Raw genomic sequence first — 15,430 nt, 5'->3', positions numbered from 1 at the left:
TGTCCCTAGAGGTAAGACCACAGATGGATTTGGCTAACAGAGGCACCGTGGAGCCCCAGGCAGCTGCCAAAAGTGCAGTTCAATTGGGAGACCCATTTATGTGTGTACATGTGTGCATGGGGAGAGTGAGGATCCAGGTCCAGCTAAAAGATGGACCAGGATGGACTGGGTGTCTAAGGCCAGTTACTGGAGGGGTCCATGGGAGGGTGGCTGGGGGTTTGTTTGTCCAGGTGCCAGTAAATGGGGAGACTAGGATCCTGTATACTTGACACAATAAGTACCTGATGCTGGAGGCATCCACGCTGTATATATTTTTATATATTTCCCACTTACGTATTTTCATCTTGATCAGCCAGCGAGAGGAACAGGATGAGGTCCCTGGTGCCATTAACATTTATGGGAGTACTGAGTGGATTTATCTATGTTCACTTGTGTGGCCAGTCATATGTATACAGACTTAAGATACTCTGTGTGTGTGTGTGCGCTGGCAGAATGCACGCTTGGCCTTGCTGCTGGATGGTCCTGGGGACATGGAGCTGCAACAGTTTCACCTCTGTTGGGCTGCAAGATCTGTTACCCCCTAAGAGCTTTCTTATAGCCCTTGGTTCTCTCTCATCTGTAATTTTATTCTCACATATCTCTGTATCCTTCTTCCCCACTGGAAAATAAGGTCTGCAGTCCTGAGGAACTTCAAAGAATCTTTTTGGAAATGTAGCTGATGCAGACACATTTGGCTGTATCTTTAGACAACACGAATAGAAAAATGTAATTAAGACAATAACTGAGGAACAAATGACTTCGTTTTTGTTGATAACTCTCTGGCACTGGTTTTGTTGAATACATATCAGTGAATCAGAACAGCCAACCAAATTTTCCAGCTTGTCAATATATATAACATCTTCTGCCCAGATGATATTCAAGAGGAGGAGAACAGAGGGATTGAACGAGTGGAAAGAAGTGAAATGAAGACCTGAACAGCTGAGAGAAATAATACTGATCTTATCTGGTTCTGTTCCACTTCTTTTTATGTTTGTCTCCTTCTTTCTCCTTTCACGGATGTGTGTTTGTATCTTTGTCACCAGAATTAATTATAAGTGCAGTAAATTTCTTGAACTCACTTCAGTTTTCGTAATTAATTTGAAAAAAAAAAAAACCCTGCAAACTACTGTTTACAATCAACTTTTGCCAAACAAAATAATTGTGAATTTAAATGTTATTAACACCCAAACAAACTGCATTAGTTTTAACTAAGATGAGTTCAGAGACCTATGAAACAGCATTTTGGAACAAAGATCATGGCACATATGGACAGTAAAGTATTCAGAGAGTCTACAGAGCTGGAGGATTTAAGAAGGTTACATAGTAATGGTTTTCACGTGATTGAACCTATCATTTAACTGATGGACAAATGTGTGATTTCAAAGACCTATATATTTGACTTCAAAGACTTGAGAGAGTTGGGGTTGTTCAGCCTGGAGAAGAGAAGGCTCCGGGGAGACCTTATTGCAGCCTTCCAGTAAACGGGACTTATAAGAAATGTGGGGACAGACTTTTCATCAGGGCCTGTAGTGATAGGACAAGGGGTAATGGTTTTAAACTAAAAGAGGGTAGATTTAGACTAGATCTAAGGAAGAAATTTTTCATCACTGTCACAGGTTGCCCAGAGAGGTGGTAGATGCCCCATCCCTGGCAACATTCAAGGTCAAGTTGGACGGGGCTCTGAGCAACCTGATGTAGTTGAAGATGTCCCTGCTCATTGCAGGGGGGATTGAACTAGATAACCTTTAAAGGTCCCTTCCAACCCAAACTATTCTATGACTCTGTGGTTTACTTTCATCTTGTCTGAAGTTCTGATAATTGCCTGATTTTAGATGAAATATTTAAAAATGTTTTGAGTGATTTGTTAAATTTTTAAAATACTATCCTATCTGAAAGAAAATTCAATAAATATGAAAATAAGCTGGCTCATATTAATCTGCAGATGAAAATGTGTAATTTTTCAAGTTCTTTTCACTTATAATATGTGCAGAAGCTTTACTGCATATTCGCAGAGTGTATTTGCAGTATTCATTATATATTTATAGTACTAATGTTATAGTATTTATAATCTTAATTACATATTTCAAAGAAATGTGGCAATCAACAGTAACAATGATTTACTATACTTGAGAAACGAATGAAACATTGCCTTCAGATACTGCAACATAATTTAAATATTTTCATTTAATATCTACTTCAGCAATATATACAAGGAATGTTAACATTAAACACTCCTGAAAGAGAAATTAAAAATAAGTAATATGTACCAAGTTTAATAATAAACACAAGCTGCATTAAAATTAAAAAATCTCATTAGCTTTTTGAAAAAAAATACATCAGGACAATGATTAACTTTTCAGCTATAGAAGTACCTATTCTTCAGTATTAGAAATTATAAGACAATCCAAAGCATATTATGTCTTAAATTTCTTTTCGTCAATGCCAATAATAGAGGATCTGTTCAGTTACTAAAGAAACAAGCAAAATGTAGAAGATGAAAATATTTTATTGAAGGTTGTAATAATTTCTTATCCAAAGAACCACAGGTACAGATATAAGAAGTCAAGCATTTTACTGCTCCCAGAAAAGATGAACATTCAAACCTTCTGTAACCAATTATTTCAAACCAAAATAATGCACAATGAACTACTGTTTTAGATTAAAAAAAAAAAAACAACCACCTAACAACAACAACAAAAAAACCAAAAAACCAAAAATACTTCACACTTAAGGTGGCATTTTAACATGAAGATGCCACGTGTATTTGCCAATATGGTACCTGATGTTAAAGCACACTTGGCAAAGCTCTTACGGGTAATGGTATAATCATTGCAGCTCTTCCTGGTTGAACTTCACTTCATTGTTTTTACATCTGAACATTTAGATCACTCTTGCGCTCTCTGGAGTGGTTTGCGCTCTGGAGGTAGCACTGGTTGTAACTTCTGCCAGCGTTGCGGAGGCCAGAGGATATGAGTAGCTCGAGCATGTAGAAGGCCAAGAGAAACCTGTAATCAAAATATAAACCGGAGAGATTATTAAATACTGCAAATAAAATAAAATGTGGAAAATACAAAGAACATGATGATTTGCTAGAGCAAAGAGAGAATACAAAACAGAGAACTCTGCATGCATAAGGAGTGTCTCATTCATGTAATATGAGGAAAAGAAAAACTGCTCAGTGACAATTTCTTTTTTTTTTTGATAAAAAATTTCATGGGACTCAGAACAGCCTGCTGAAATGTGCTGGCTGTGACAAATGTGAACTAATATTGTTTTTTCAGGTTCAAGAAAAACAGGTGAGGCGTTCTACAATCCACTGAAAGCTTTTGGTGGTTACTTATTTTGGGTGCAGCAGAACAAGGTTCAAGTATCTATTCTGAATAAGTTAAACAGAGCCTGTGTCTCACATTTGAACTATGTACACTAACCACTACCAGGATAGTGGATTTTCTAAACATGTTGTGCTTTCTTTTATCACCGTCCTTCAAAATTCCATTTTGTTGCCAACCAAAAATGGAAATTACTGTGAATTGTAAATATTTCCCCGAGGATGAAAATGTATTCCTGATAGCATTATTTGAAACACACCTACAGATCAAATATTTTTGAAGTTCTAGGACTACTTACACTTCATTTATACATTTTGTAAACAAGTTTTACAATCTTATTATTTACTATTGTTTTACTTGAATAATTTTATTTCACTAACCTTTTACTTCAATAAATCAAAATAAAAGTCAATACTGATATTGCTTACTATCACTTACAGGTGACATAGTTCAAAAAAATGAATTGCTTAGAAAAACCTTAAGAAAATTACAAACAAGGATCTTGTCAAATATAGTATGAAATGGCCAGACTAAGAATAACTGAGGACAGAACAGTTACATTTTCACATTAAGATAACAAGACAGGCCTTCAATGTCTGTACTTAACATTGAAATTAAATAATTCGGTATGGAATTAATCTCACTTAATTTGAAAAGCCTACAGGATAGACTTCTGCATCTTAAATTATTTGTTTAGATTTCTTCTGGAGGCAATAGTAAGTAATAAGCTTCCTACCAACTATAAAATATCCAGTGCCAGTAGAAAAGTTACAAACAGGACAAAAACTTGGTTAAAAATGCTGGAATGTCTCTGTATGTGAAAAGATGAAAGAATTAAGACTCCTAAAGAGACAACAGGGTCAGAAGTCTATAAAATTATGAATGGCATGGATAAAGAATGCACAGGCTTTATTTACCTATTATGTCATCATTTCTTATAAGAATGAGGAAATATCAGATGACATCATCTTAAAGAATTTTTAAAGCCAAGAAGAAGGAAATGCTTCTCCAGAGTACATCATACGAGCATTTTACGCAGGATACTGAAGACAGCAGAAAAGAATAACAAACTGGTTCAGAAAATAATAATAGAAACAAATACCATCACACACAATTGAACATAAACAAAGTAACAGTGTAGTCTCTATACTCCGCATTAGGAAACACTGAGGGAAAAATTATATACTTGTTTTTTTCTTATGCTCTAATGATCTGGTATTGGCTGTTGTCAGAGCCAGGAGTATAGTGCATTTCTGGTTTGAACCTGTACATTCCTGCTTAAATTTTTATGTAAACTCAGTTCTTCAGTTCCATTCCATTTCTCATCACAAAAAAAATGTGATTTCAGTAAGCAGGTAATTCAGCATTTTATGCAAATAGACACCAAATAGCCCCCTAGGAATATCTTCAGCTAATTTTCTTGATTTAATTTCATAGGATTAATGTAAATTCACCAGTCTCTTTCTACTACATAATCAAATCAGTGAAGCTGAAGTGGTCTATATCTAATTCTATATTCTGGAGCTTGATGAAGCAGGTGCTGAATTACTTGAATATAATTTGGTTACTCAATAATCCACAATATCTAAAAGAATCTGAAGTAGATCACCGAAATTGCACTCTAGTATCATGTTTCACTTGCTTGATCCCTTCAGAGATGCCTTGTTTCTCAGACCCATTGCAGCTTTTTTCCTACATTTAAGCAAAGGACAGGCTTCTAAGTGGCAACCCCTTTTTGATAGGATTTAGCTACATTTTTTTAAAGTCTTGACATACTTCTGCATAGTTTGTTGGATATTTACGGAATTCACAACAACCTTTATCTTAATTACCGCATAAAGTGGTCTGCAAATCTAATACTACCACAGGGATTTTTTCCCTGAGTATACAGCATGATGGCACAGACATTGCAGGCTGGTGCCAAAATATAAAACCAGAGCAAACCCCACCACTGCATATAAAATGTAACAGCATTAGTACAGAGAAAAATGTTAAAATACTCCTCTCAAATACAAATAACATCTCATTTTCAAAGCTCTGTGTTTTCCTCGGTGCTTTGCTTGTTACTGATGTCAGTAGGAGGTCTGCACACAGACTGAAAATATAATAAATGAATCAAAACTTGTTTGAAGCCGAGTCTGGGAATAATTTTGCCCAGAGGATTACTTCTACTGACCATCATCTGACTTGAAATTAATAAAGAAATATCCTTCCTATTAACCTGATTTACAGGACAACATGACTAGTGTCAAAAAGAAAAATGGGTATTGTTGGGTTATGAAAGTCTTTACTAGACAACAAATTACACTGATGTTATACGACTTCTTGTATAATAACTTAAAGGCTCACTTTAAAAGCACCTTGATGTTTGACTGCTGCAAACAACCTTAATAACTTTTGTCCATTGCCTATTATTATTCTGTAGTTACCACAGCGGCCATGAATTTCACTGAGGAAGAACAGAATTGTTCGCTGAGAATAACCTGCCCTTGTTAATGGGTTTATACTCATCAAGGTTAGATATGGACAAGGGTGAACTAACAGACTACACTTACTGTTGCAACAGTGAAACTCTGAAATAATCTATTAAAAAAGATCAATCAGTTCCCTTACAGACATTATTTACTCTCTTTACTTAAGAAAATAAGTTTATCCCCTTGAAACACTGTCTTAACTATAATAAATATCAGTGCTTTACAGGGACAAATTATTTGAGGAACATATTTCATTTACAGACATGAGTAAGAGATGCCAGCAATGCAAATAGTTGATTTTTATTTCTACATTATGATCTATTTATTATTCTTGCTGTGGCAACAACAGACGGTCTGTTGAATTGAATCCATATTATTCCTAACCTGAGCTGTTTAGGCATTAATTTTTTTTTTAAATCTTTGAATATCTAATTGAACAACTGAGAAGTCATTCTGTTAACACAGCAATTTTATCTGCAAAATAAAATAATTTTTGAATGAATTTGACACTGTTACTGTGATAAAAGCATATTTCCTCAGAGTCTGCTTGTTGTTAGTACGTTAGTTGTATGGAGACTGATTAGTTTTGGCACTGCATTAGGGAAAGATAAGCTAAGCTTGATAGTGCTATCTGCAGTGGTATTTACAGCTATCTAGCTCATTCTGTCCTAACAGGTTGGGATAAATGCACCTTTATTAGTATAGAGACTTATATTACTATCACTTCTCCTGGTTCCAAAATGCATGATTTAAAAATATTCATTGATTTACAGACTGTCCTTTCCACTACTTCTTGTCTGTCTGCCATTTGACACCTTCACTGTCTCTTACCATGATGACTTTTCTAAAAATCACAGTGGTAAAAGGAGCACTCAGACTGTGCAAGAATCCTGCATAGATGTAGTATGCAGTAGCTCACACCAAAATTTCTATGGAAATCCAGGTCTTTCGTTCGGATTTCAAGTCCAGATAAGAGTGTGACTCTAACAAGGCTACTCTGAACTTCCTCAGGATATGTAAAGTCTATCCAACCTGCTAAATTCAGGTATTAACGCTCCTATGTGATTTTGCTCTAGCTTATAAAGCCAAGATTTCAAGTTCTGTAAGAACATTAAAACTTCTTGTTTTACAAGAAGTACAGCACCACTGAAAACAACGTGAGAAAAAGAAATGCATAACAAAAAAACCCAAGCCTCTTACAACCTTTTCTAAAGCTAGACTTTCTAACTAGTCAATTTGCTAATTAGAAGTAATAATAAGACAAAGAGACAAAAACCAATACAAGAATGTTTGTCCAGCTGTTATTGTAGCCCTGTAAGCCAGTATTGCCATTGCTTGTAGCAAGCTGTAGACTTTGTTCCATCTCTGCAAGGCCTCCAGATTAATTTCTCAGGCTTTGTTTGAACTTTCCTTGCTTGCATGGAGCCTTGATTTAGCTTGTTTAGCTGCAACAATTTTCCTAATGATCAGGTGACTATTGCCCATTTTGTTACAGTTTTGCTTATATCACTTACATTTGTTTATATTTGCATAATCTTGGTTTTACATATACAGTAAAAAGTAATTATTCTGTGTTGAATTAAATATTTATGACTTTAAAACAATAATGTGGTTTATAAGACTATAGAAATGGGACAATAAAGACTGCAGGCCTATAAGCAATTTAGCAATGGTCATCAAAAAAACAAACCTGGATGGGGAGTTGGACAAGAAGTTTTAAGGCTAACAAAGAGAAAAAACATTTGGAAAAACAAGGAATGTACTAACATATGTAAAACAAAATATATAATAAATACAGATAAGAAGTGATGTTGCCAATCAATGAAGAAAGAACAAAGCAAAAAGCAATGTTAGAAAATGTATTGAATTAGCCCCAGCTGGAACTGAGAATGCGGAAAAAGAAACCATCAACATCACATCTTCCTGGTGAAGAATTCAGGGTGCCAACAACTCACTAAACCACCCTTTTCCCTTCTTTTTGAGGAGGACAGGTGCTGCCGACCTTAGCACCTAAAGGGGCAGCATAAACACTGAGAAAAATAGTAGATACTTGAAAGTGTTTGTGTGACATTTTTTAACTATACTTTTACTGAGACTTACTGTGCATTAATTTGACAATTTGGAGTGTGAATGTCTATATCATTGTAACTGGACTAACCATATTAATAGTCTAAGTAAAATACAATAAAGAGTTACGTTTTTTATACAACTAACTATGAATTGGTGGCTTTCTGTGTAAGGTGTGATCGTCTTTTTGTTCACAACAAAGTTTTGACTGTACAATTACGTTACTGGTGGTTTTCTAATTAAGACTATATAAACCCTCTCTAGTCTCTTAAGCTGAGTTATATTCTAGCAATATTGTACAGGACATCCAAATGCCATGGCCACTAATAAACATGCAAAGACAAAAAAATTAAAATGATCTCAAACCAAAAAGAGATGAAACAATATGAACAATCACAGTGTTTCAAATTATGCTTTCTATTCTCTGAAGTAATATAATCTTATTAATTTTTTTTTGTTCATACGCAGGTTAGTAAAGAAACTTTATATACAGCCTTTCACATGCTCAGCACTATGGAATATCAGCTGTATTCAAAATTTTCTTCTCAAATTTTCTGTTTAATAACCAAAAGTCATTGGGGATGGGTAGATGCAAAATTTTCTGTTTCATAACACAAAGCCATTGTGGATGGCAGGGAGTAATTCTGTAGCAGTAGAGCTCTGTTCAGACTATATTTTGCTGGTTGGATTCTAGCTACTCCCCACAGAGGTTCTGAAAGGTGCCATTACACATTAAGTGAAAATTCCTCTAAGGTGGAGAAATCCTAGGTGATTTATAGACGGTACCATTTGAGCAGATACATATTTTATTGAATTTTTCCAGACCTAGTAGCTCAGAGCCCTGCTACCTATATCCTATTAGCCAATTAGCTGTAGTTTGGCTGCACTGAAATTCTGGAAGATTGGGAATGCCAAATTTGCATGGAGGTTGAAAGCTGTGTATAAAGGGTCCAGGCTAATGAGAGAGTAACAAGCTCTAGAATATTTCAGTCCCAAAAATCTCAAAGAAAACCTCAGGGTAGAAAAACTTAGGCAACTATGCAGCATTTCAGCTATGATACTAAGGAAAACATATACTGTGGGATAGCTATCTGTGTCAAAGTAGATTGCTTGTCTTTAAGAAAGGTTGTTGCACTGGATTTTGATATTAGATTGTAGGTGTAAAATGGTCTCGTAGAGAATTCTCCCAGTAAATTAGTCTCTTCAGAAAATCCATACTTTAATAGAAAGTAAACATGATTGCTATTACCTTTCATTTTCTGTACATGGTTGAACTTTGAAACAACTACCATCAAGTGCAGTAGCAGGAAAATGGCTCAATAAAAATAAAATCCTGTGGATTACAGTAAAATCCCAGAGAAACCACTTCCTCTAGTAGAAGTATCTGGGATAATGAACAATGGCAGAAGAAACAAATATCCTTGACGACCTTCTTTTATGAATGTAAGAATAACACAATAGATTGTTTTGTAAATAAAACCATACCATAACAGGCGCTCTTTAACTCATAACAGCTCACTGAAGGTGAGCATAACAAGATGCTAACTAGCTCATGAATACAAAAAAAAGTGATAGATTCCTTTCAACTACATAACAAAATACTAGTGTCTTCATCATTCTTTCCTCTCGTCCTTGAACAAATCAGACCTAATGGAGCCATACAGATCTAGTGACAAAGGAAAGAATGCAGGCCATTAATTTTGTTAGTAAGTGTTCCATTATGTTTCCGTTAGTTTGATAGCGAAAGCAGCAGTTCCAGCTACGGATAAAACATTCCATATGTGTTTTCTTTCACAGAGCTACCGTACAATCAGTAAAGGACCTTATTAAAGTTTTCAAATTCAGAAGCGCTCATTTACAGAGAAAATATATTATAAAAAATCTGAAAATATATAAATTAATTATTTTATTTTAAGATAGTTTTAGACAGTGAAAATAGATACTCAAAAGTGATGCATGTATACTACGCATGTATGCACAGATATAATAAGAAAATAAGATATAAAAGAGAGAACTATATTTCAAATGCAATGAATGATTCCTAGAATGAATAAAATTTGCATATTAGCACAAGGTAGCTGTCTGCAATTAGTGTAACAATTGTGACTGCTCTAATCCAACATGGTTTTGCAATTTAAGCTATTCATATATAGAAGAGGTGAGCACAGTCAATGCGTTGTAATAAAAGCTCAGGTTATTGACTGAATTGAAAGAATGTAATGTACTAAAGATCAAAATAACTGGGTTGCATTCTCATTTGTACTATCATGTCTACATGCCTATGTTAAACCTGAAGTTACAAAAGAGGTAAAGGAAAGAAAGAGTCACTGAAAATAGAAGATATTTCACATACCAAAATAAGACTTTTCTACAGTTAGATGTGCAGACAGAGACTAGTTAACATTGAACCATAACTTACATTCATAAAAATAGTGCAGATTTAAAGGAATTCAGTATAAAACAGTGTATTTTTTATTCAATTCATGAATAAATCAGCTGTCAATGCCATTGACTAAATTAAACACAGTAACAGGCTTGGTACAAGTATTCTATAAGCTGAATTCTACCACAATGAATTTTATTGGAATTATCAAGGATATATTATTGAAAGGGACACTATAGCTAATCAACTTCTTCATCTCTTCCCAGTTTCTTCTTCTGTGCTTTCTAAAGACATCTTTTTAAAATAGAGGTCAGAATATAACACAGTACTACTACGCTTTTATCTTCAGTAAGTATACCATACTTAGAAATTATTCTTTCTTGTTTATGATTAACAGAACCATTATGCTAAACAGGTCTACAAAAAGACTTACAAATCAATCTATTATTTATTTTACGTTTCTAGTAATAAAAATGTCAAAAGAATTTGCTTAGTGCACAGTGTGATATGCTTTGCATGCTGCATATACATAAATATCATTTAAAAGTTAAAAGCTTTTTAATATTTCACTGGGTGATGCACAAAATTCCCAGACTAGATAGGATTGTCACTAAGTCATGTAACTCAAGAGAAGAACAAAATGTACTAATAGCTTTCACGAAAGAGCCTTACATTAAAAAGCAGTAATACATTTACAATTCAATATTTTAAGAACTGAAAAATCAAGTGGCAGGAAACAATTATTAAAACACATTTGTTATCTTCACCTAGAAAGCATTAGCTATATCCCAAATCCATGCATATTAATTATTCAGGAATACATAAACGACTTCAGTGTGAATTCCTCTTCAGCAACGTATTATGTCAATGCCAACAGAGTCAGAAGAAAGTCAGGTTTAGTGACATTTTTCAGCTTACCACACTGACATTGATTACGTGCATTGTCCTTCTTGACTGAATGCTTATGACACCATGCAGAAATGCTGTACATTACAAATTAAGTTGATTCCAGTTTTGTTCCGTCGCGTGTCACTGATTTAGAATTTCCTTCTAAAGCTTTGGCAAACGCAGCAGTACGGTGCAGTGGGCACAAGGGAAGGAGGCTCCAGGAGCTTGCACACTACCCAGGGACGGCACCCGTCCTCCTACTGCGCTCCTCCTCCGCAGACCCCATTCAGCCCTGCAGGCTGGTGCTCAAGCAGACAAAACCATGCCCTGTGCTCCTTCACCCCTTCTCTGTGGTGCTCTGTGCTTCCAGAGAGCCAGACAGAGGCATCCCGGCACCTCTTTGGCCGTGGAGATTTACTGTGGTGCAATATGGGGCAGAGCCCTGGTGCATTCCTGCTCTGCGTCCAGACATACTGGGGTAAAGCAGGCCCCGGTGACGAGCGGCTAGTATTGCAAAGCTGAGCAAACGAGCTAAGATGACAGATCAAACTCCACCAAGTTTCTGGAAGCATGACTGTGCTGAGGATCAAATGCACACAAGCCGGGAGAGATGACATTTCAGACTCATTCGGGGTAAATAAAAGGAAAGAAAGGAGTCCTACCGTCAGAAGGAAACAGCAGGCTTCAACTTCTAGGTACACTCAAATTCTTCTTCAAGACAAGTGATGTGGAAACACCCACGTACTAGTTACCTCTTGCATCTAATTTCTATTCTTCATACTTCCTCCAAAAGCTCAGAAAACTACCTGATCTCATAGGTCAAAATTCAGGGCTATTATGAACTCAGAGAAATAGCGACACTAAGGGAATGTCATGGAGAAAATCCATGACATCCTTGACTGTTCTGTTAGGGGCAGCTCCAGCCTGAGTGGCTCCATCAGTGAGCATCATGATCAGACGGCACTGGGAGCAGCAGACCCCCAGGCATTTGGGAAAATTCATTAGCTTAAATTTCATTTAGCAGATACCTAGCAGTCAGTCAAGATCACATTGCAGTATTTGTCAAATGCTGTGGTAAGAGAAAAAAAAAAAGACAAAGTACAGAAGGCTGGCAGCAGCCAGAAAAGTTAATTCAAGGGAATAGGTGAGAAAATACCTCTTAATTAAAACAAAATGGTACAACACCTTATAATATTACAATAATTACCGGGCAAGGCAAGCCTTTTTAAAGCTAGGAGAACTGTTCAGAAACTTTCAGTGACAACAGCTTGCATGTCCAGGAAATAGATTTGCCAGCTTACTCATAGCTTCTCCATTTTATATCACACATTTTAATAGTTTTAGTCTAGTACAAATGAGGTTGTTGCAATACTGTTAATAAAATAGTTTTTATTTTTTCTTACCTTAAAAAGATGACTGTTCACTAGACTATTCCACTTAATGAAATATTTCAAAAAATCCTACTGTGAGGCTTGCTTATATTTTCTTCTAAAATGGCATACAGAAACAGTTTGTCTTACAGAAAACATGCTGTTGGCAATATGAGCTATGAAAAGCAATGGGGAGTAAATATTCAATGAACAGCTAGGATATCAAAATGTCATTAAATAGCTGCATGATATGTTATTAAAATTATGAAAGATTTTTTAATAGAGGTCTTTGTGTGAGGATGGCTAGAGCTCATCTAAAATGGTAAATTTCGTCAAGATATTTGTGTATACGTAATCTCCTCAAGTTGATTTACTGGAAAAAAACCCACATAAATACTTTAAATATATACAACGATTTGTATATTTTGATCTCCAAAACATTCTTTTTTCCCAAATGTTATTTAGCATTCTGTGTGTTTATGATACTGTGACATATGTCAAAATATAAGGCTTCTTGGTATGATTCAAATCATATAGCTATCCTTTCACCTTGTAACAGAAATTATGATTAAATAATTGACACTAGATACTTATGAAAAAAATTTCCACATCCTAAATAACTAATCCTCTTCATATTATTTTTTTTTTCTTTAGTTCACTCCTGATCAGTTTAAGATAATGGCATAACAGGTTTTGCTGAGGAAAAAAGCTTCACAAAAATAAATCAGAAGTATAATAAGATTCATAACCTTAATCAAATACTGTTGCAGTTCTTCTATGCAACCCTGAGTGTACAAGGATTGCACATCTCACACGTGAGATGATTGTTTAATTTTCCACCAAAATCTCCCTCAGTGAGGACACATGCATGCTTATGGAGAAGGCAACTTTATAGGGAAGTGATTATGATGGATCAAGTCACCAGGCCTGGCCCGCGCACCTGGTAGACTGATCCAGAGGAGGGGCAGGGGACCAGAATCACGGTGATGCAGCTCCCCTTAGTTACGGGGACATCATAAAAATTAGGAAGGACGGGAGAAGCCCACATATGAGCTTCCTGACCACTACATTAGAGGTCCAGTTAATTGGCCTAAACAGAAGTGTCTTCTGCCATTTGAGGTGTCCCAAGAACCCTCTGCTGGCTACTGTGCCTCCTCATTCAGAAGGGCACAGGCTTCTTCCAAGCCTTGTGCTATATCTTCCAAAGGCACACAGATGTCTCAGATGCACTAGGACACAGGAAAACCAGTTTGTAGACAGCCAGTTCTCCTATTGCTCTCTTCAAGACCATTGTTATTCTTCTTGGCATATACTCACTATTTTTTTCAGTTTTGCCCTTGCTCTCTAGCCCTTTTTAATGTATCCTTACATAACAAGACAGGATACTATAAACCAAATAACTGAGTCGCAGACTGCATCCTTTCAAAATAAAAAGTTACCTTCCTCATTAGCCAAATACAGTAACTAGATTTAATCCACTACTTTACCATCAAGAGTTACATTTATCCCAAGGAAATATTAAGACTTGCTCTTAAACTATACAGCATGAGCAAGAAAGTAGTGGAAGACTAATTTAATAAAATTTTCTCTCATAGTCGTAATCAAGACATAGTTCAGCAAAGCATGTGCTGAACTTTAAATATTCAAGTAAAACGCTTGAGCACATTATTAAAATTAGGTAAAATAAAATAAAATTATTGCAATTTCCAGTGAGCTGATGATCCAGATTTATTAACTCTTTAAATAACTCTATTTTTCAGATTATATGTAGCTATTAGGCTATTCTAGCAAAATATCACCACACAGGACTGCCAGGTCATCAGTACAGGAAAAGGATTAACACATTTAAGATCTGAAAGATCTAAATGGTAAAACTTAACACCACTAAAACTACTTCATTACATGGAGCTCTTTCACTTCCAGTAAGAAAATAAACATCATTAAAATTCTTTTAAAGTGCTTATCTTTATAACACAATGTCATTCAAAATATGCTGCAAATCCAACATTTGTTTTGTACCTTAGCGGGGGAACAGAAATCACATTTTTGGTCAGCAGCAGACTGTGTATCCATCACCACTGCTACAACGCCTGGAGACCCAAGTACTGTCTCTAAAATTAGCTGGGGAGACAGCAGCAGTGAAATGTGCAGACAGCACAATCTGATACATTTTCATCAGTCTGCTCTGGAGGAAATATAGTTTTGTATATTTACTGAGCTGTCTGCTTCAAGATCGTAGCACTCAAAGCAGATGAAAAAAGCAATCCATATTTTAATGAGACCATTAAGAATAGTTCCTCTTCTAGCTTGCTTTATAGTACTAAATTTCTGTCAGCTGTAGGTAAAGGTAATGGAAAGATGGCCATTGCAACTGCTTTGCAATAGAGGTCTGGAAACCTCCCTGTAGCATCTTTGTTCTGCCACTACTGCACAGCTTAAACAACCCAGTCTGAGCTTGGTAAGAACTCTACATTCCTGTTCCCAAAATATTTTGTGTATTTTCTTGTTCAATGAGTCTAATGCTTATTACTCTTGAACCCACAAAACCCACACTCAAACCTGCAAAGAAAGGCTTCCATGCTTTATGCCAAATTTCCTAGAGTGACCTAAGTTTTCATGCTGTCTGGAGTCACATAGAGCCAGAGGTGAATCTGAAGTTGCCTTGTCATCAGAAGTTTCACCATCTGGTGGTATGCACCATTAACCCATTTAAAGAGTGAATCAATCTCAAACTGGAAGCTACCACACTGTATGTTTGTAGACATGAGGATGTGATTTTAACCATGAGTCAAATACATATAATGAGTCAAAATTATGATACTCAAAATGCAGAAAGTAAGAAAATGGAAGTTAGTATCTAATGATATGGGAAAATGTGGT

At 35.8% G+C, this 15,430-nt stretch overlaps 1 protein-coding gene across 1 annotated transcript in view; it reads right to left on the bottom strand.

Moving 5' to 3' along the window:
- Positions 1-2,270: 2,270 nt before the first annotated feature.
- IMMP2L (inner mitochondrial membrane peptidase subunit 2) overlaps positions 2,271-15,430 on the bottom strand; it is a 482,301-nt gene continuing 469,141 nt past the window's right edge. The window contains exon 5 of the mRNA XM_082013846.1: positions 2,271-3,044. Within this exon, the coding sequence (XP_081869972.1) occupies positions 2,925-3,044 (120 nt within the window). The 3' untranslated portion in view covers positions 2,271-2,924. The remainder of the gene's footprint in view (positions 3,045-15,430) is intronic.

This window comes from Phaethon aethereus (genome assembly GCF_964289735.1).
Source record: "Phaethon aethereus genome assembly, chromosome: 1".
NCBI lineage: Eukaryota > Metazoa > Chordata > Aves > Phaethontiformes > Phaethontidae > Phaethon > Phaethon aethereus.
The sequence above is the reverse complement of the archived record's forward strand: the minus strand, read 5'-3'. Positions and strand labels throughout refer to the sequence as shown.